We start from the raw sequence: 19422 nt of genomic DNA, 5'->3' as shown, positions 1-19422 counted from the left end.
TTGGGGAATTGGGGGAGGGGAACAGTGTTGGGGAATCGGGGAAGGGGAACAGACAAGTTGCTGTCCTTTTGTTCTTCAGTCTAGTTGTGGAGGACTTCACTTCACTGGTCCGTGTTGGTATTATCATTGTGCTCTTCCCAGGTGAGGCAGTCACTCGCTGGCCATTGGACCGTTGCGCACTGCTGTGAGGCAGCTCTCATCAGCTGCCGGCCACTCACGCAGCTGCCGGCCATTCATGGTAGCTTATGGCAGCCCACTGCAGTTCCACTGCAGCCTACACTGTCGCCAATGACTCACAGGAGCCCAGCTCTGGGTCGAGCTGTTTTCAGCATCTTAGCTGTAGAGGGCGCAGCGTCACTGGCCCATGTGCGATCCAAACCGGTGGCCCTGCTGCTCAGAGCTCATGCTTCCAAGCCAACTCTTAACCAACGAGCCACTCGGCTGGCCCAGTAAATGATATTTTGATACATTATTAAATAACTTAATTTTTCAGCATGTTATTCCTCTGCTTAGGAACCTACAAGAACTTGTTTGTGGCATTCAAAACTCTGTAGACTCAAAGACTAATAAACACAGGAGACTATTACCTTCACAGATACATGAAAACAACAGTGAGCATTTGCTTTTCCCTTACTAATTAACATCCATACCTCCACACAACATGATAATCCATGATTCTGGTGAGGTTGTCATGAAAGTGGCATTCATTGGTGATAGCAGTGTAAACTGTACAGTGCTTTTGAAAAGCAATTAGGCAGTGTATTTCAAGAGCCATAAAAATGTTCATACATTTTGACACAGTAATTCCACTTCTCGGGGTCTGTCCTAAGAAAATAATCCAATATATAGAATAAACTTTCCCTTGGATGCTATTATTTGTAATAGTGAGAAATTGGAAAAAGCCTAAATGACCACCTAAACTTATGACCAGTGTCTAAGCAGCTCCCTGAAAGAAAGGGTTTGCCTGAACCATACCTGCCACATATAGAGTAGCCCAAGAAAAGGTGGTTTCGAACTTGAGTCTGTACTATGGAGTCTGATACCCAGCCCTTTAGGAAGAACCTAGTTCATACTGACTTTTCTCACTATGTGACCTTGGGCAACTGACTGTCTGTCTGCACTAGGGCTAACTCATCTATAAAATGAGGTGACTTACAACCTCCCAGGATTGCCGTGTATGGATTTGGTAGCCTTAGCTCATGAAGGGGTTTGTAAGCCACAATTAAAGGAGTTGGACTTAGATTCTTGGTGGTGGGAAGCCACTGAAGGGTCAAACAGGAGGTCGCAGGGACACCCTTGCTCGATCACTCAAGAGGCAGATGCTTGGTAATGTTTGTGAAGTTAATGTTACCAGAGAGACAAAGGCAGAGTGGTTATGACTCGGGTGTCATTCTCAGTGGTCCTCTTTGGGCCAAAATATGGCATTGTGGGATGATGCTTGGAGCCCTTAGTTATGTTTAGATCAGAGCCCTGGAGAGAGGTCCGCTTTCTTCCCTTCTGTCTGAATGTGAGAAATTAAATATACTGTATATATGCCAGTGCATATGCTGTCTGCAGGTTCAAGTCTTTGTGAGGCTGGGAGGAGGGGCATTCAATGTTTTCAAGGAGAAGGATTGTTGTAATGAGGAAAATATTGATTCCACATGAAAGGATTTTAATCAACTGCCCTTAACACCTGAGGGGCACAGTGTTTGGCTGCAGTGCCAAGTTGTACACCATCCGCCCCCTGCTTCCAGAGGACTGGCTTCCTGCCCAGGTGCTTCTGTCTAGGAAGACCTGAAGCAGCTATCCATTCTGGTGACTATTCCTGCCCATATTTGTGTAGCACATCTCAGGTAACAGTACTCTCCCATATATCAGGTCCTTTGACCCTCACAGCAACCTGCATTGCAAGTGGGCAGGGCAGAGATTTTTATCCCCATTTCACAGATGGGGAGCCTGGAACCTTAGAGAAGTGAGGTGCCTTCCTAAGTTCACACAGCGAGTAGAGATGGGATGTAGGACCCAGGGCTCTATAGGCAAAGTGGGAGTTCAAAGCTAGGAATACCCTATTACTATTTTAACTTATGGTGAGGCCTGTCGTGGGAGGGGTTAGGGCTCCCTCTCTGTTCCTCAAAGAGTCCCTTATTTCTTCTAATATAGGCTGGAAAATGGTGACACTTGCACTACCTGGTACGGACTTAGAGTGTCCACAGAATGTGGAGTTTCCACCAGAGATACAGAACAGCGAGCAAGCAGAACTTGCTTAGAATATCAGCCCCTGAAGCCCTGTTGCCCAGAAGGGGAGCCCAATGTGCCTTCTGGGTCCTCAAGGCAAAAAGAGGCTTTTCTGGAAGCCTTCACTTAGGGGCTTATTTCTGCCCCCTTCTCAAGTTGTATTCTCTGGGGGCTGCTTTACTCTAGATATCTATGTCTGTTTGTCTGTCTATCCATCTATCTATCTGTCTATCCATCCGTCTCTCTCTTTTTTTTTTTTAAGATTTTATTGGGGGAGGGAACAGCATTGGGGAATTGGGGAAGGGGAACAGCCAAGTTGTTGTCCTTTTGTTCTTCAATGTAGTTGTGGAGGACACCGCTTCACTGGCCCATATTGGTATTATGATCATTGTTCTCTTCCTGGCTGAGGCAGATCTGTCACTGGCCATTGGACGGCTACTCACAGCGGCTCACAGCAGCTCATGCTGGCTGCTGGCCGCTCACACTGGCTGCTGGCCACTCACGGTAGCTCACGGCAGCCCCACTGCAGCCCACACCGTCACTGGCGACTCACTGCAGCCCAGCTCCAGGTCGAGCTGTTGTTCACCATCTTAGCTCTAGAGGGTGCAGCTCACTGGTCCATATGGGAATTGAACCGGCAGCCCTGTTCAGAGCTCACGCCCTTACCAACTGAGCTACTCTGCCGTCCCTCATGTATCTGTCTCTTAATGAGTGTCTACTTCTGTGATTTATTTTATGTTCAAGGCACATTTCCAAATACTAGAAGTTTGATGATGCACTTTGAAAAGATTTGGTTGCACCCACAGTGATAATTTTTTTTCCTTGACCACAATTCAACTCTAGGTTAAACAGAACTTACCACATTTCCTTTCATACTCACAAAATAAAGTTCTTACAGGTTTCAACAATAATATTGGGTAGTTGGAAAAATCATGACATATTTTGTCTGTTTTTCAAAGGTCATTTATTTATATAAAGAACAAAGATCAATCGATATATTGCCCGTTTTGTTTGATAACCTTTTGCCATCTTTCAGTGAGCTTTATAATTCCTTGTTCATAGAAGAACCTGTCTTTATTTGCAAAAAGCTGAACAAGGTGCTAATTTACAGCCTCATCTGAATTGAACATTGTACCACGCAAGGAGCTTTGAAGAGAGCGCAACAAGTGGAAGTCTGACGGCGCAAGGTCAGGTGAGTATGGTGGGTGTGGCAAGACATCCCATCCAAGCTCCAATAATTTTTGACAGGTGATCAAACTTGTGTGTGGTCTCGCATTGTCACAGTGGAACACAACTCCTTTACAGTTAACAAGCTCTGGACATTTTTGGATGATGGATTTGTTCAAACTGTCCAATTGGCCGACAGTACACATTTGAATTGATTGTTTGGTTCCTTGGTAGGAGCGCAAAAAGCACGACACCTTTAAAATCCCACCACACTGAGAGCATAACCTTCCTCTGATGAATGTCTGCTTTCCATGTTGTTTGAGGCAAATCATCACGTTGGGACCAAGACAGTTTGCACACCACATTGTTGTAAACAATCCACTTTTCATCACCAGTTATCAGTTGCTTCAAAAAAGGATCGTTTTCCTCACGTTTAATGAACACATTGCAGATGTTTATAAGCACCATCAAATGAACTTCTTTGAGTTCATGCGGAACCCAAATATCAAGCTTGCTTACATATCCTAGCTTCTTCAGGTGGCCGGGAACACTTGAATGATGGATGTTCAATGTTTCTGCAATCTCTTGTGTCGTGTAACGTGGGTTTGACTCGATCAGTGACTTTCCTTTGTCGTCATCAACCTCGGTGGGCCTCTTTGACCAAGGAGCATCGTTGAGATCAAAATCACCAGCACGGAATTTTGTGAACCATCTTTGGCACTGACGTTCTTGTAGAGCATTGTCACCGTATACTTTATGCAACTTTTCACAAGCTTGATGCGTGTTCTTCCCTTTATGGAAGTAAAACAGTAAAATATGTAAAAAATGCACAGTTTGGTCTTTGATCTTCAACTTGTTGTAAAATCTCCAAAACTCAACCGAATCGCTCAGTTTTTTTTTAGAATGAAGCTAGAACTGGCAGCTGTCAAATGACATAGCAATAACATAGATGCAAATGACTCTAGTACTTCCAAAAATGAACTAGTGTCATCTGTTGCAAATATGTGTCGTGACTTTTCTGACAACCCAATAGTAGCCACAGTAGCTAATATTTGCATATTTTCTTTCTTTCTTTTTTTTTTTTTTTTTTTTAGCTGAGCCATCCTGCCACTTGTTGGCAGCTCAGCTTGGGCTGGGCACTGAACCACTGTTGCTCAGAATTCTCACTCTTGAGCAAGCTCTTCACCAACTGAGCCACTCAGCCGGCCCAATATTTACATATTTTCTAATGTGCCAGACACTGTTCTAAACACATGAATTAAATTATTTTACCCTCCAGTAACCCTAGGGATATGTACTGCTGTCCCCATTTTACAGGTGAGACAAGTGAAACAACTTAAGGTACTTCCCAAAGGTCATGTCACACAGCTAATTCAGTGGCAGAATGAAGGCATTTTGGCTTCAAAGGTTACTCTTGACCATATTATTTGGTTGTCGGAAAAGTTATGATGCATTTTTGCAACGAAAAACATTGAAAAAATAACATCATGACTTTTTCGACAACCCAATATATGGCCTCTCACATGGGAGTAAACATTCAGGTTTTGGCTCCTGCTTGATGGCAAACAACTATTTACAGCAGTAGGTTGTACTTATCTCTACACCACATCATATGACCCACTCAGCTCTGGGTTGTGCTGAAAGATAGCACCTTATAAGCTTAGAACAAAAACAAGTTTAATACAATGATGTATTTGGCCATGCATCTGGAAGATTCAAGTACACCATTGTGTCTTGGCACACTGATTAAGAGCTACTCATTTGCCTCAGCCAGTCATATTCTTGGGTGTACAGTGGCATTCAGGAATGAACCTGATGTCCATTTTGCTCCCAAGAAACTCCCTAGAAGGAGAGAGGCTGCTATGTAAACAGCCATGATACAAGACTGAAAATTAGAAATACCAAAAAGAAAGGTTCTAACATGCCTCCCCTTCCTGACTGGTTTCCTCACATCCTATATGTGAAGAGAGATGGTCCAGGAGTACCAGCCTCTTCAGGAATATACCTGCCACTCAGACCTCCAGGCCTCAGGAAGGTTGTTCAGTCCCTATTAAGCCTAGATCATCTTCCCCTGTGGGAATATAGCATAACCTAGAGCACATGACCAAGATAAATCACCTCCTGAAGGTCCTTCCTTAGTGGCAAATCCTTGAACCTGGCCTTGAATCCATGGCCTGTTTACCCTCTTCTCTTTCTTGAGGGAAGCGAAAAAGGGAAAAGATTAGGTTAGTTTTTGTAAATTAGTCTAACATCAAAGAAATCAAGCTAAAGGATTTGAAAGAAATGAAATAAACTCTATTCTTTTTTCTTTGTTTAGTTTTTATAGAGGTTGATGGGATGGGTGAGTTGCTTAGAGCTATGCTACTCGAAATGTAGCCCATTGAATAATGCTAGTTCACAAACTGTTGCTGTTTTGTGATAAGTATATAAATTGAGAGTAAGTGCTTAGAAACTTTTAGAGTAATTTGACACTTTTATTGTATTTTACAAATGTGTTTGCCTATAATCAATTGTAAATTTAAAAAGCAAAACAAAACAAACAAAAAACTGGTTCTTCACCACAGATAGTTGTGAAAAGTGTACTGGCTTATTTAGTGTGACAAAGTCAAAAAGAGCTTTAGTCTTGTCTGTAAAATGAGATTAATAGTACCTCAAATTGTTTTTGGAATTACTTGATGATAAATAACATTTTGGAATACTTAATATGGGCCTGCCACTGTGCATTGTACGTGTATTGTCTTATTTAATCTTTACCACAACTCTGAAAAATAACTTTTGTTATCATCTCCATTTTTCTGAAACTTGGATGGGTTAAGGGACTTACCAGAAGTTGAATCTGTATGAAGTGTGTAGGTGGAATTCGAATGGGAGTTGACACTGTTAACTATTATGCCATGTTCTGTGTAAAGAACCTGGCATGCAGGAGGGCTCCCAGTCACTCCATTTTCTCTACAGGACTGGAGACCTGCTTTCTCATTCCACCACTGACCCTAACTTATTTTGTGACTTTGGGCAAGTCACTTCTTTAGACCTTAATTATTTTATCTCCCCTCAGTGGCAGGGACTATGTTTTATTCATCTTTGGTACCCCAGCATTTAGCTGGGCAGGGCTTGGCATAATGAGTATTGAGTACTCACGTAATTGATTACACTAGATCAGAGGTTGGCAAACTGCGGCTTGCAAGCCACATGCGACTCTTTGGGGACGTTCTGTCTCAAAAGTTTGCCAACCCCTGGAAGAGCCAACCCTGTCTCACAACAATTTAAAAATTATTTGAGAGCCATAAATATATTTTTACATAATCACCATTATGTGAATAATATCCTTTAAAAATTTTATAAATGAAACTATGATAGTTTTATTTTCATTTTCAGTTTTACTTCAGAGCCACATGTGGCTTGCAAGCTGCAGTTTGCTGACCCCTGCACTAGATGATCTCTAAGAGTCCTTTTAATCTCTACTTTCTGTGAACATCTTAGGTACTTTATCCTCTTTTCTCCCTCCCACTTACCCCACCTGGCAGCATAATCTTATTTGCTCATGTCTGTTCGTCTTAGACAGTCTTGATTCTGGGTACTTGAAGACAGCCCACATGGTGCCCATGGTTTTACTCGTTTGTGAAATGTGTCTAGGCTAAACTCACCAGGGATAACACAAGTAAAGAGTGGAAGGGGCTGGCTCACAAAGTCAGAAACGTGCTCTTACTCCATTCTTATCCAGTGGGGCCTGGGCCTAGGGCAGCTCTACTGGCAGCCCTGCCAGGCTTGAGTAATGGCTGCAGCCTGGAGCAGGGTTTTCCATGAGCTTCATCGGGGTCTCCAGTAATTGGAACATGGCTCCTTCTGACTGGTAATGGATGGCAGAACAAGAGGGGCATTTGTCACTGCCCGACTTCCCTGCGGGAAAAAGGCTCATAAGTCACAGCTGACAAACCCTTTGATGACTTTTAAACTTCATTTACAGAAAAGAATAGCTATAATCAACCAACAGCAAGTAGTGACTAATCTTGCCACATTATCACTGTGAGGAGCCAGCCCCTTAAAGCATAGGAAAGGGGAGGGCGCCATCCCCCAGGCTCACAAGTACTTACTGGCTCTTAGAGCTGAGAATACGCCCTCAGCAAGGCCCCAAAGGATTTTTGAGTTTATGCCCAAAGGATTAGAAAGTGTTAGAAGCTGACTTCTGGAAGGCACAGGGCATGCATAGCATGAGGCCACTCTGGGCCAAGGTTAAAAGCGCCAGCTCTGGTCTCATACAGACTGGTCCCAGCTCTGCCATTTTCTGGCTTGTATAGGACTAAGCTCCAGCCCGTATTTTCCTCGTGTGAAAGGGGCATAATACATACCATCACCTACCTAATATTAGCAGAAGATCTAGTGCCGTTACTGGCGCACAAGTAAATGTTGGTAATGATTATTACGATCACACGTTTAACCCTGGAAGGACCCTTTGTGGTCACATGCTCCAAAACCCAAGTCATATGGCACATGAGCAGCAAACCCAAGACCATTCTTCTTTTGGGGGGTGGGATGGGGATGGGAGGGGTCAGTGGGAGGAATCTAGTGAAGTGGGAAGAGCACGGGCTTTAGAACCACACAAGCTTGGGTTCCTTTTATCTGAATCATGCCACTTAATGTAACTGTGGGCAAATCATGTAAGCTCTCTGTGAGCCTCAGTTTCTTTATCTGTAGTGTGAGGATGATACTAATTTCTTGTTAGGCTGTGATCAGGGTTATGAGATTATGCCTGTAAAGCTTCCAGCACAATGCCTGGCATAAAGTTGCCATATATTAAGTTGTATTTCCCTTTTTTCCCCCTCCCTGAAGACAAGGACTAGTATGCAACAATCAAGGGAAGAGGAGACAGCACTGAAGAAATAACTCTTGTTCTAATAAATTTTTATTTCCAGCCCTATCTTGCATATACTTGCGAGAAGAAGGGCAGAATAGGGCGAGCAAAGAGGAGAAAGGGGCATGTTTTGTGCATTGTTCCTGCAGTTCCTCCTGCCTGGCATATCCTCTCCCTTTGCCACCACCTAATGGAAGTTCATCTTAAACTTGCTTTCTTTTTGTAAAGCCTTCTGAGATGCTCTTACCCCTTCTTTGATGTCCCAGGCTGTTTTGCTTTGGGTTGCTTCTGGGGCAGTGGACTCCAGCCCAGGGCTAATGTACTTTGTGGCCATGGTAAATGTCCCCTGCTGGACTGGGAGTTTCTTGAGGTCAGGTACCAGACCAATTACTGGACGGATGAATGAATGAACAACTCATTTGTTGATTAACACCTGGCCCATAGTTGTCCCAGCGAGTTTTTGGATATTTATAATGACTGTTGAATTGGGTAGGTAGGTGTTTGTTTTGCTGCTTTGGCAAAAATAGATTGATAATCATTTTTAGGTCCCTAACTCTAAGACATTATTGGGGATTGTAGGCCTAATGTTGCCCCTGCCCACTCCTTGTTGCCTTTTCCCCCAGAGCTATAAGGGCAGCTTGTCACAGATGCTAAGCTTCACCCTAAGGTCACACCCAAGGGTACAGTTAGGGTGCAAGGTGCAGGGAAGGTTGGGTGTATAACCGGGGAGAGATGACTGAGGCTCCAGCTCTGCCTTCTGTTTCTGCTGTAGGGTCTCCCCTCAGGGCCTACCAGATGCTGATACCAATGTTATAATATAGGACTAGAGACCTAATGGCATAGCTGAGGGCTGAGTCTGTGGCCCAGCAAGGCCTGGAACTCCTCCCAGCCTGTGCTCTTTCTTCTCCCAGTCCCATACATGCCTGATTTGACAGGCATGGGGAGGGGGCACCTTTATGAAGTTTCTAGGTTTGGCTCCAAATACCTAGGACAAGGAAAAGAGCATGCATAGGCCCTCTTCCCTGGCTCCCTTATTCTCAGGTGAGGTATAGAGCATTGGAGATGAAAAGAAAATTAGGGCTGAAATGTGGAGGGTATAGAGTGCCAGACGAGATTAATCTGTTTCCATAGGGCATTTGAGTTTCTTATGTAAGTACATACGGGTCCCAGCCATTATACTGGGCACTTTACACACATTGTCTTTAATCCTTACCCTAGTCCTGGGAGGTTGGTGTAATTATTGTCTTGTGGTTGAGGCGTCTTGAGGCCCAGTGAGGTTGAGGGACATGTCCATGGTTACATCTCATAAGTGGTAAAGCTGAGCTGGAACTCAGTCCTGTCTGACTCCAGAGCCTGTGTGCTGTTTCTGCCATTTAATGTGCAAAGTTTTCTTTTTGTTACTAGGAAACAGTCAAGAAGCAGGTTCCTGGAGAGAGGGCTTTCTTGAAAAGCAAGTAGAAGACAAGGCCCATGAGCAGTGTTTCCAGCATCTCCATGGTGCCAGCACAGAGAATACCCAAATGTTTGTTGAATGAGTGGAGGGGATAGGAGTTGGGTAATAATAGAGAAATAGGTATAATCCTCTGTTCTTTCATAGTATGTTACAGGTGCAACAGAACACTTTCACATTGATTAGTCAGTTTGATTTTTTTTTTTTAATATTTTATTGGGGAATTGCAAAAGGGGAACAGCGTTGGGAAATCAGGGAAGGGGAACAGACAAGTTAGTGTCCTTTTGTTCTTCAGTCTAGTTGTGGAGGACGTCGCTTCACTGGCCCATGTTGGCATTATCATTGTGCTCTTCCCAGGTGAGGCAGATCGGTCGCCAGCCACTGGAGGGCCACTCATGGCGGCTCTTGACAGCTCATGCCGACTGCTGGCTGGTTATGCTGGCTGCCAGCCACTCATGGTAGCTTTATGGCAGCCCACTGCAGCCTCACTGCAGTCTACGCTGTAGCTGGCGACTCACGGCAGCCCAGCTCCAGGTTGAGCTGTTGTTCACCATCTTAGCTGTCACTGGCCCTCATGTGGGATCCAAACCAGGGCCCTGCTGCTCAGAGCTGGCGTCCCAAGCCAGCTCTTAACCAATGGACTACTCGGCCGGCCCTGATTTTTTATATCATATCTAAAAGGTAATCAGGAAAAAACTATTTCTGTTTTCAGAATAAGGATGATAAGGCTCAGAAAAATTGTATGACTTGTTTCAGGTCACATGACTAACAGCAGAGCCAAGGCCAAGCTTCCTGGACCTGTAGCCTGTACCCCTTACACTCCCACCCATTCCAGTGTTCAGAATGCTGGGAGCTGGGGTTTCTCATGGGAGTGGGAATGGTTAGGAGCTAAAGAGCACTTCCTGGGAAATTAGCCCTGTCTGGCCAGTAATGATCATTTGGGCAATGCTAATAAGCAGGGGCCTGATGAGTTTAATGAGATTAATAGATGTTCTGTCATCCTTGACCTCCTGGTAACCAGGAGCTTCTGGACCAAGGAGGCCCTGGGCACTGATCAGTAATTGCTTTGCTTTCTTCAGAAATAGCTTCCTCATCACTGATCGCTATTTTCCTTTAAAACCACCCAAATGTCCCTAGGGTTTTCAGAGGTCTGACCACAGGCTAATGTGACCCTAATCCCCATGCTGGAGAATAAGGCCAGAGGTGTCCAGCAGGACTGGCCCAGACAGAGGCTCTAAATAGCATGGAGCAGAGAGGGGAGGGGATCAGGACCAAGAGCAGCAGCTCCCCTTTTGAAATGAGCATTTCAAGAAGAGCTCCAGTGCTGGGGAGGAATTACAGAGCTGGGAGAGTGGGTGTTCTTGATGGCTGAGTGCCTCAGAATCCAGGCTATGAAGACTAGACTTGATCCTGATAGGCAGGATTGAGAGGGCTTGAAGGGTGACGTAGCAGAACCAGAGGCTTAGGACAGTTGTTGAAGACAGTGGCATGGAGAGTATTCAACAAGAAGCCTGGATTCAAGTCCTCTAGCTACTTTCTTCACTAACTGGGTGACCTTAAGTAAGTCACTTATCTTTGCTCACCCTCAGCTTTTTCCTCTGTAAAATGGGACTAACAATGTCAGGATCAAGGCTATAAACTGGCTTTGTTCACTAAAATCCTGTGCAAATGTGAGGCATAGTAATAGAAAAGGGGAAAGAGTTAGGACCAAGGACTGGGTGTGACTGGCTCAGGGTGACATATTCTCACTATGGAAATCAGCACCCAAGGCATCTCTATGCATAGGTTTTTGGAGTCAAACAAACCTGGCTCTGGTTCTGGCTTTGCTCTATTAACCGGTTATTTTGCCTCTCTGTGAGCCTCTGTGTCCCTATCTAAAATACTTCCTCATAGGGCTATTGTGAGGGTTAAATAAGGTGAGGTGTATAAAATCTCTGACACGTCATTGGCACTCAGTAATTAGAGGCTATTCTTACTGGGATGGTGCTCTGGAAGTCTTATTTACCTAAAGTTCAGGTAGAGGTACCTTTTAGGGCTGTGGTTCTCAGCCTGTGGGTCGCGACCCCTTTGGGGGTCGAACAAGCCTTTCATAGGGGTCGCCTAAGGCCATCGGAAAACAAAAAGATATTTACAGTACGATTCATAACAGTAGCAAAATTACAGTTATAGAGTAGCAACGAAAATAATTTTATGGTTGGGGGTCACCACAACATGAGGAACTGTATTAAGGGGTCGCGGCATTAGGAAGGTTGAGAACTGCTGTTTTAGGGCTTCTCTGCCTTTACAAAGCCCTGTCACTTCACCATGTCCAGGCTTGGCTCTTGTCTTCCAAAATATAGTTTCCATCTGAAATGTTTCAACTAGGGAAAGTGATTTGTTTTTGCCAAATTTCTTCTGTTCTTATTAGCCTGGAGAAGTTAGCCCCATCCCTGTGTGCTGTAAATTGCATTTCAAAGCCTGTGTCCCTGGTAGGTTTTAATTAGCTTAAGGGCCCAGCTTTTATGCAGCAATTGTTTCTTCAGCCAGTAAAGGTGAAGGCACTTAATTGGGAGCCAGTACCTGGTTTTCTCAAACATAACATATCTAGACTGCCCCCTCCCAGCTCCTCATTGTCCTAGGGGCTTGTCTCTTAACCAGCCCAAAAGGAAAAATGGAATATAAGGACCCCAGACTTAGAGTCAGAGGACCCGTGGGGTGCTTGGCTCTCCTACTCACTGGCTATGGCATCCTGGCCAAGTTCATTCCCCTTCATTCCTCAGAGTGGGACATATAAGCTCCATGCCCACTCAGGTCTCTGCTAATCTGACATTGCAGAAGTCGCTGGGAACAAGTCTGGTTCTTTTTCTCCCGCCACTTCCTTCCCCTCCCCAGCACTGCCACCAAAAACCTTCCCTCTACCCACCTATCCTTAGCTCATTACTAAGCTTGGGGCCTCTGGGGGCTGCAGACACCTTGCTCTCAATTACACAGCTAATTTGTGAGGCAGAGCTTAGCCCAGGGGGGAAAATAGCTTATCAAGTCAAGCAGCTTCTGCTGAATAGAATGTCAGTATTTTCTAGGGCTCCCATTCTAGGCTAGGGGGAAGCCTGGAAGAGTCAGAAAAGAGTTATGTTAGAAGGATTGAGTTGGGGATGATTGGTCTGTGGAGTAGGATGTTTGGCTCAGAGACCAGAAAATAGTGCCTGGGACCTCAGCCCCCAGTGGTCTCCCCCCACTTAAGGCAGGGCCACAGCTAGCCCTTCTCACCACTTCTTGGGACATTAGCCTCACTCTGCCTCCCTAGCATTTATTGAGCACTTACTATGCCCCAGATTTTGTCAGGCCTGTCTCTAACACTTGCAAGGCAGAGCAAGAATACAGATGGGGGGGCCCCAGTACCATATGTCTAAATATTTGAAAGTTATAAGTGAAGCTAACAAATTATGTTCATAACAACCTGGACCATGTCTGAATTTAGAATTCTTGACTCTTAGCGATTCTGTACCTGAGTCCAGCAGTTCCCAGAGAGCTAGTCTGGGCATGATTCCTGTCCATTTCCCACCCCCAACACCATCCCTCCCTTTGAGGAGCTTCATGGACATCTGTGTAGACACTGAACGTTTCCATACCCCCACAGATTGCTATCCCCTTTGGCTTAGGATGTACACACAACAGCAGCATAGCCTGCCTCCAAGGAGTGTGCAGACCTTGAAAGCAGATTGGAGGCTGTTTAGATGGAGTAGTTCCGGGGTTGGGTGCCTGGAGCATACTTCAGGTGGACATTTCTCCTCGGCTCTGCAGATTCCTTACCTAGAGCAGCCACATGCATACACTTCCCAGATCTTTTCTCTGCAGATCAGAAAGCTGACCTCCACATGATATGGCTTCTGGCTGCCTCTCCTTGGTATTGTTCAGAATGTGCTCCTCATCTAGAATGACCCTCATCTAGAATGGGCCCACAAATGGCAGTGTTCGTAGAACAGAAAGAGAGGTGCAACATGTCAAGAGTAATTATTAGATCTTGTAAAGAGCTTCAGAGCTTGCAGAGCCCTTTTATGTACATTGTCCAAACCCCAGATGATGAGAGAAAAGACTGGGTGGGGCCAAAGCCAAAGGACTTTGCTTACCAGCCAAGGAGTAAGTGCTGATCCCATTATAGTACCAAACACAAGTGCTCAGCAAATGCTTCCTGCTCAGTGGTATTCTAGGCTGTTGGCAGAGGTCTAAGGGAACCCAGCAACTGTCATGTGCCTCTACCAGATCAGTGGCAGAGCCAGCAGTCATCAGCAGATCTCTGAAATGTAACTCCCCCATCTCCTCTTTATATCTTGGTCCACACCCCAGGCCTGGTTGGTTCCCTTCAGCCAAGGCTGGTAGCATCTCCCTGGACCAAAACTTCATGGCTTTGAGTTGAAGCAACCAGGAGAGTTCTCTGATGCCCATGGAGGAGCCCCACAAACTTCTTGTATACCCATGGGTGGACAAGGAATTAACCTTTGAGTGGCTTGTCATTCAGGTAGGAGAGGGATTGTCAGAGAGAGCTGAGAAACGGAGAGCCCAAGGGAATCCACAAATACCAATCATTTCCTGCTGTATATGGGCAGTGTATTTGGTGTTTTCATGTGTAATCTCTTTTTGTGTCCCTCACTGCTTAGTAAATGTTGATGATTGGATGCAAAGGCAAAATAAGTAACAAAAAAGAGTCTCTTACTTCCAGGCCAGTTCCAAAGCTGGTACCAGCCCCTTCATCAGTAGCAAGACCCACTCAGCCCCCTTCCTTTACCTAGGATGGCGCGTACTTGACCCCACTATATCCATGGAGCCTGCTGCAAAGCCCACCCTACAAGGAGGTTCTTCCTCAGAATCATGCTCAGGTCCAGCCTATGTTCCTTTGCAAATAGTGCCATCTGCTGACCAGAATGTGCCAGCTTCCAAGCTGGGAGAATTGTGGAGAAAAGGGTCTCTTACCCTAGTGGGACAAAAGATACAGGTTTTCCAGCTTATACTTAGTTCTTCTATATTTCATTTAAAAGAAGCCCCCTTTGCCTCAACATATTAGGTAAATAGGCAGGTATTTATGGTTAGCCTAAGCTGATGAGAGTTTTATACATACTGCTTGGGGCCTTTAGTACCTTCTGAAATAGCTCTAGTGTTGGGTATTGAGATAGGAGTGCTTCAAAAGGGAGTTGCAACCCATGCCAATGAGCAGAAGACAGGGCCAGGAAGTGTAAACGTTAGGCCTTTCCTGCTGAAATCGAGCCTCTTTTTCCCTTTCCCTGTGGAGCCTGTGCCCAAATGTAACATCCACAGAGATGGGTATGAAAGAATTATACAGCCCTTTGGTGTAAAAGACATTGCCAGAATGAACAGAGCAAAGAGTAGGTCCAGTATCATCTTTAAGCAAAAACAACAAAATTTGAATGAGTAGGTATAAAAATAGGTAACTCTTAAAAATTAATTTATTTAAAAATAATTCTCAGATAAATATGCTGACTTAACTCTAGTATTTAAATTGGCTTTAGATCTGGGAAGGAGAGTGATAAATTTGAATGAAATGGGCTTTAGGGACTAACTGACCTGAGTTTGAATGCCCATTCCTGGCAAGTTAATGAACTAGTTGAAGTCTGTTTCTGGTAAAATATGAATGATAACAATAATAATACTCATGGGGTCTTGAGATTATTCAATATTGCATGCTACCCTTAGCCCACACTGAGTGTTCAGTGAGGCTTATTTTCAAAATGGCGGGCACCAATAAAGACAGCCATAGCTAGGTCCACGCCTGGCTTAGACTGAGCAATTTTCATAATATGGTATTATTCTAGAGCAAGCATTACTTGCAACTACCATGTGACTTTTTTTTTTTTTGCCATGGTTCTACATTAAAGAAACAGAAGAAAAGCTGTGGAAGGTCTTCAAATATAGATGCTACATTGGGTAACATTTGAGATGAGCATTAAAGATGGAATGGGTTTAAAATAATTGAAGTCAAGCAGACCAGGGTTCAAATCCCAGGTTTGCCATACACTAGCATTGTGACCTCTGAATGTGCATTCTCTCCCTTGTAAAATGTCCTGGTTCTGCTTGTAATTTCAGTACCAAATGAGGGAACATATGTAAAACACCTGGCACAACCTCAGCAGCCAATAAGATGAGCAAAAACAGGGAGCTGGATGCTGTGAGGGGGTGTGTGTAGGAAGACACAGAGCAATCCAGTTTAGCTAGGATGTGGGCCATGGGCAACCCTTAATCCCAACCTGGGAACACAGCCTCATGGTAGCTCTCTCACTTCAGGTGGGCACCATGTCCTTGAAGATTCAGACGAGCAACGTAACCAACAAGAATGACCCCAAGTCCATCAACTCTCGGGTCTTCATCGGAAACCTCAACACAGCTGTGGTGAAGAAGTCAGATGTGGAGACCATCTTCTCCAAGTATGGCCGTGTGGCCGGCTGTTCTGTGCACAAGGGCTATGCCTTTGTCCAGTATGCCAACGAGCGCCATGCCCGGGCAGCTGTGCTGGGAGAGAATGGGCGGGTGCTGGCCGGGCAGACCCTGGGTAAGCATCTCTCCACAGCCCTGCACTTGGTGCTCTCCTGAGCAGGTGCTGGCCTTCACCCTTCAGCTCCACTCCCTCTTAGTCCCTTTTCTGTTTCCTCCACCATTACCCGTTTGAGATGTTATAACTTAAATAGTTATAAATTATATTTAAGTTATAAGTTAAGTAGTTACAAATCAGTGCCTGTGGGGGAGAATTTTAGAAACTTCTGGAAAACACTTCTGTCCTGTCCCTGCTTTTGCAGTGACTTAATGACAAGCCTTATGGTTTCAGTTAAAATACAGATTCCCCAGAGAAAGGAAACAAAGTGGACTAGCACAGCCTATTACATTGGTCTACAAATGGCTTAGGTTAGCACCCTTTCTGAGACCAGGAGGAGGGACTGGGAACACAAGGTGAAACAAGCAGGTGCCCTTGGCCTTGGTATTTTATACATGTGATGTGGCTGTGCTGGTGGTCTACCTTGGAGTATGTACAGTGTTTGTGTATGTGCACATACTTCTGTGTATATGTATAGGTTTCAGAAGGGATACCTGTATATGTATTCCTGAGTATGTGGTATGTGGATGTAACTGAACTTAATGGAGAATCTGTGTACATATACCTTAGTATGTATATATGTAGTGTGTGTGTGTGTCGTAATATATTTGTGTAAGCAGATATACATATATTCATTTACCAAATATCATGTGCTAAGTACACTCTAGGCATAAAGATGTTTGATAGAATGTTTGTGTGAATGTGCATTGGCTCATTTGCATACGGGCAGTTAAGTATATGATGTCGGAACCAAGTCAGAGTGTACTTGAGAGTATATGTTAGCTGTGTGTGTGGCCTTATTACCTGGATATGTGACCTTGCATGTGAGGGTGTGTTGTCTGTGTGTTTATATGAGTATACTTAAGAATACATATGTGTAATGTGATATACATGGCGTATGTGTGAGTGATACGTTTGTGAGCATGCATGCGTCTGAATGTATATGAATATGTGAACAGGCATATCCATGCAATGTGTGGGTATGTGTCTAATGTGTGAAGACCACTGTTGGCCATGTTAGTGAGTAAAGTCCATCATAGAAGTATATAAATTGCTGCACACGTGCATGTGGGTGATATGTGTATGGGCACCCTGCTGTCGGGCCAGCATTTGACTCTGCCTCCTTCCTCCACACAGACATCAACATGGCTGGTGAGCCCAAGCCCAACAGACCCAAGGGGCTAAAGAGAGCAGCATCTGCCATTTACAGGTGGGGCGCTCTGTCTTGTCTGTCCCTCTCTGGGTGGGATCGGTCCCTCTTTCCACAGAGGGAGTAAACTGGTGATGACAGCATGCTGAGCCTAGAATTTGGGGAGGCATTTGGAGATGAGGGCCTGTGGAGAGTGGGCTTGAGCGGCTGTCCCTAAGCCCCGGCCCTCTCCCCTTTGTTTCCCCAGTGGCTACAGCTTTGACTATGATTACTACCGGGACGACTTCTATGACAGGTGAGCAGGGGAGGGGCGTGCCCAGGCATGAAACAGCCAAGCTGGAAGGGTCCTGAGAGATTGCTGGTGCAGCCCACTCAGTCATCTAACTGGGAACCTAAGCCCAGAGGTGCAGACAGGCATCTGCCCAAGGCTGCTTCACAAGTTGGTGGCAGAGCTGGGACTAGGGTCCAGTTCTGCAGGTGCCCAGGCTAGAGCTCCCCGCATCCCACACTGTCTCCCACCCTGACTGCCCTTCCTCCTCCTAATCCTGGGGTGAGGCCCAGTGGGACTGGACAGCCAAGGGACACATAAACGTAGCAAGTAGGAAGACAAAAACGGTACGAGGCTCGGTGCAGGGAGTTTGAGTTCTCATGCTTCTGCTGTTCGTCTTCTTACCTCTCGGAGGTACCCAGCCAGCTGGAAGGAACCTCAGAGCTCAGTCTGAGTCAATTGGTCTTATATTTATAGCCAAGAAGCCAGCAGCCCTTTAGAGGTTTAAATTAGTCCCTGGTAGGCTGTGGCCCACCCTCTATCCCCAAGCCTATGCAGATCTTAGCCTTGAAGCTTTGGGCTCCACTCCATGGCTCCAGCCACATTCTTGAGTGGAAATTATGGTGGGGGCTGGCTCAAAGTTCTCTCTTGCTTCCCTCCCTCCTGCATAGCCTGCCCTGGGCTGACCAAGAGGAATAGGACCTCTCCGAGCCTCAGTTTTTTCACCTGTGAATGGCTTCAGGAGAGGGAGCAGAGTAGTTGAAAGTGCCCCATCCTGGGAGTCAGAAAACCTGCGTGCTAATCTCAGCTCTGCCACTAAATGGATTGTGTGACTTTGGGCAAATACCCTCCCAGTCTGTGTAATGGGCTTGCACCAAATGATCCCTCAGGGCTCCTCCAGCTCTGGGATGCTGTGGTTCAGTGATTCTGACCAAGGCCAGAGCCGCCTCCTCCCCTTGGGGGCAGAAATGCAGTGTCTGGGACTGGGTCCATTCCCAGAGACTCTCCATCTCTAGCCATCACCACCCTAGGGCAGGGGCTCCCTGAACAAAGGAGTGCCAAGGCATGGGGCATTGAATTGCCCAGTGATGGCATGTTTCCTGGTTGTCATCAGGAAAGCAGTCTCACAGTGTACCCCTGAGGCTGCTGTTCCCTGCAGGAAGGTGGTAGCAGCAGATATGGTGGGAGAGACCCCTGCTCAGTCTACTGAGCTTCTGCCTGCAGGAAAAGAAGCCCTCCTGGAGAGGGCTGGGTGATGGCGTTGCAGGGCAGCATACCATCTGGGAGCCCGGGGATCTGATTGAGCTGCCCAACCTTGATACTCCACTAGGCCTCCTGCCCTCCATCTCTGAAATAGAGTAAGAAGGGTGGGGTAACTAAGGGGGCCCAGGAGGAGAAAATGGTCTTGGACTTCAGCCTCATGTTTCTGAGGTCATAGGTCCTTGAGTTGAGGGTCTCAGTACCCTGGCCTTTCATTGATCACACCACCTGCCATGTGTTTTTAACCAAGTTTTTTCATGATCTACCCTCACAGCAGCCTTGGCATGGGAGGAGGACACAGAATTTGGGATAGCCATCCTCATTAGGCAGATGGGAAAACAGGCTCAGGCAGCTTAGGGATTGGCTCTCTAGTTCCACACCTCTCTGTTCCCGGGTGGGAATTTGTGCTGCTTTAGGGAGATTTGCAAACTCTGACCAGAGGTTGGGGTGGCAGTTGACTGAGCAGAAGAGAAGTCAGGTAATA

General features: G+C 45.7%; 1 protein-coding gene across 6 annotated transcripts in view; it reads left to right on the top strand.

The window, feature by feature from the left end:
• RALY (RALY heterogeneous nuclear ribonucleoprotein) overlaps positions 1-19422 on the top strand; it is an 87366-nt gene that overhangs the window by 63369 nt on the left and 4575 nt on the right. For 4 of the 6 annotated variants that reach the window (XM_019655285.1, XM_019655280.1, XM_019655283.1 and 1 more), the window contains 3 exons: positions 15957-16221; positions 17398-17470; positions 17658-17705. In XM_019655285.1, the coding sequence (XP_019510830.1) occupies positions 15966-16221; positions 17398-17470; positions 17658-17705 (377 nt within the window). In that variant the 5' untranslated portion in view covers positions 15957-15965. Of the gene's footprint in view, positions 1-3369; positions 3410-15956; positions 16222-17397; positions 17471-17657; positions 17706-19422 lie in introns of those variants that run through there. The other 2 variants (XM_019655284.1, XM_019655286.1) reach the window with 2 other exon arrangements.

The sequence above is a fragment of the Hipposideros armiger genome, unplaced genomic scaffold (assembly GCF_001890085.2).
Source record: "Hipposideros armiger isolate ML-2016 unplaced genomic scaffold, ASM189008v1 scaffold_238, whole genome shotgun sequence".
In the NCBI taxonomy this organism is placed as follows: domain Eukaryota; kingdom Metazoa; phylum Chordata; class Mammalia; order Chiroptera; family Hipposideridae; genus Hipposideros; species Hipposideros armiger.
Note: the sequence above shows the minus strand (reverse complement) of the source record. Positions and strands in the feature narration are given on the sequence as shown.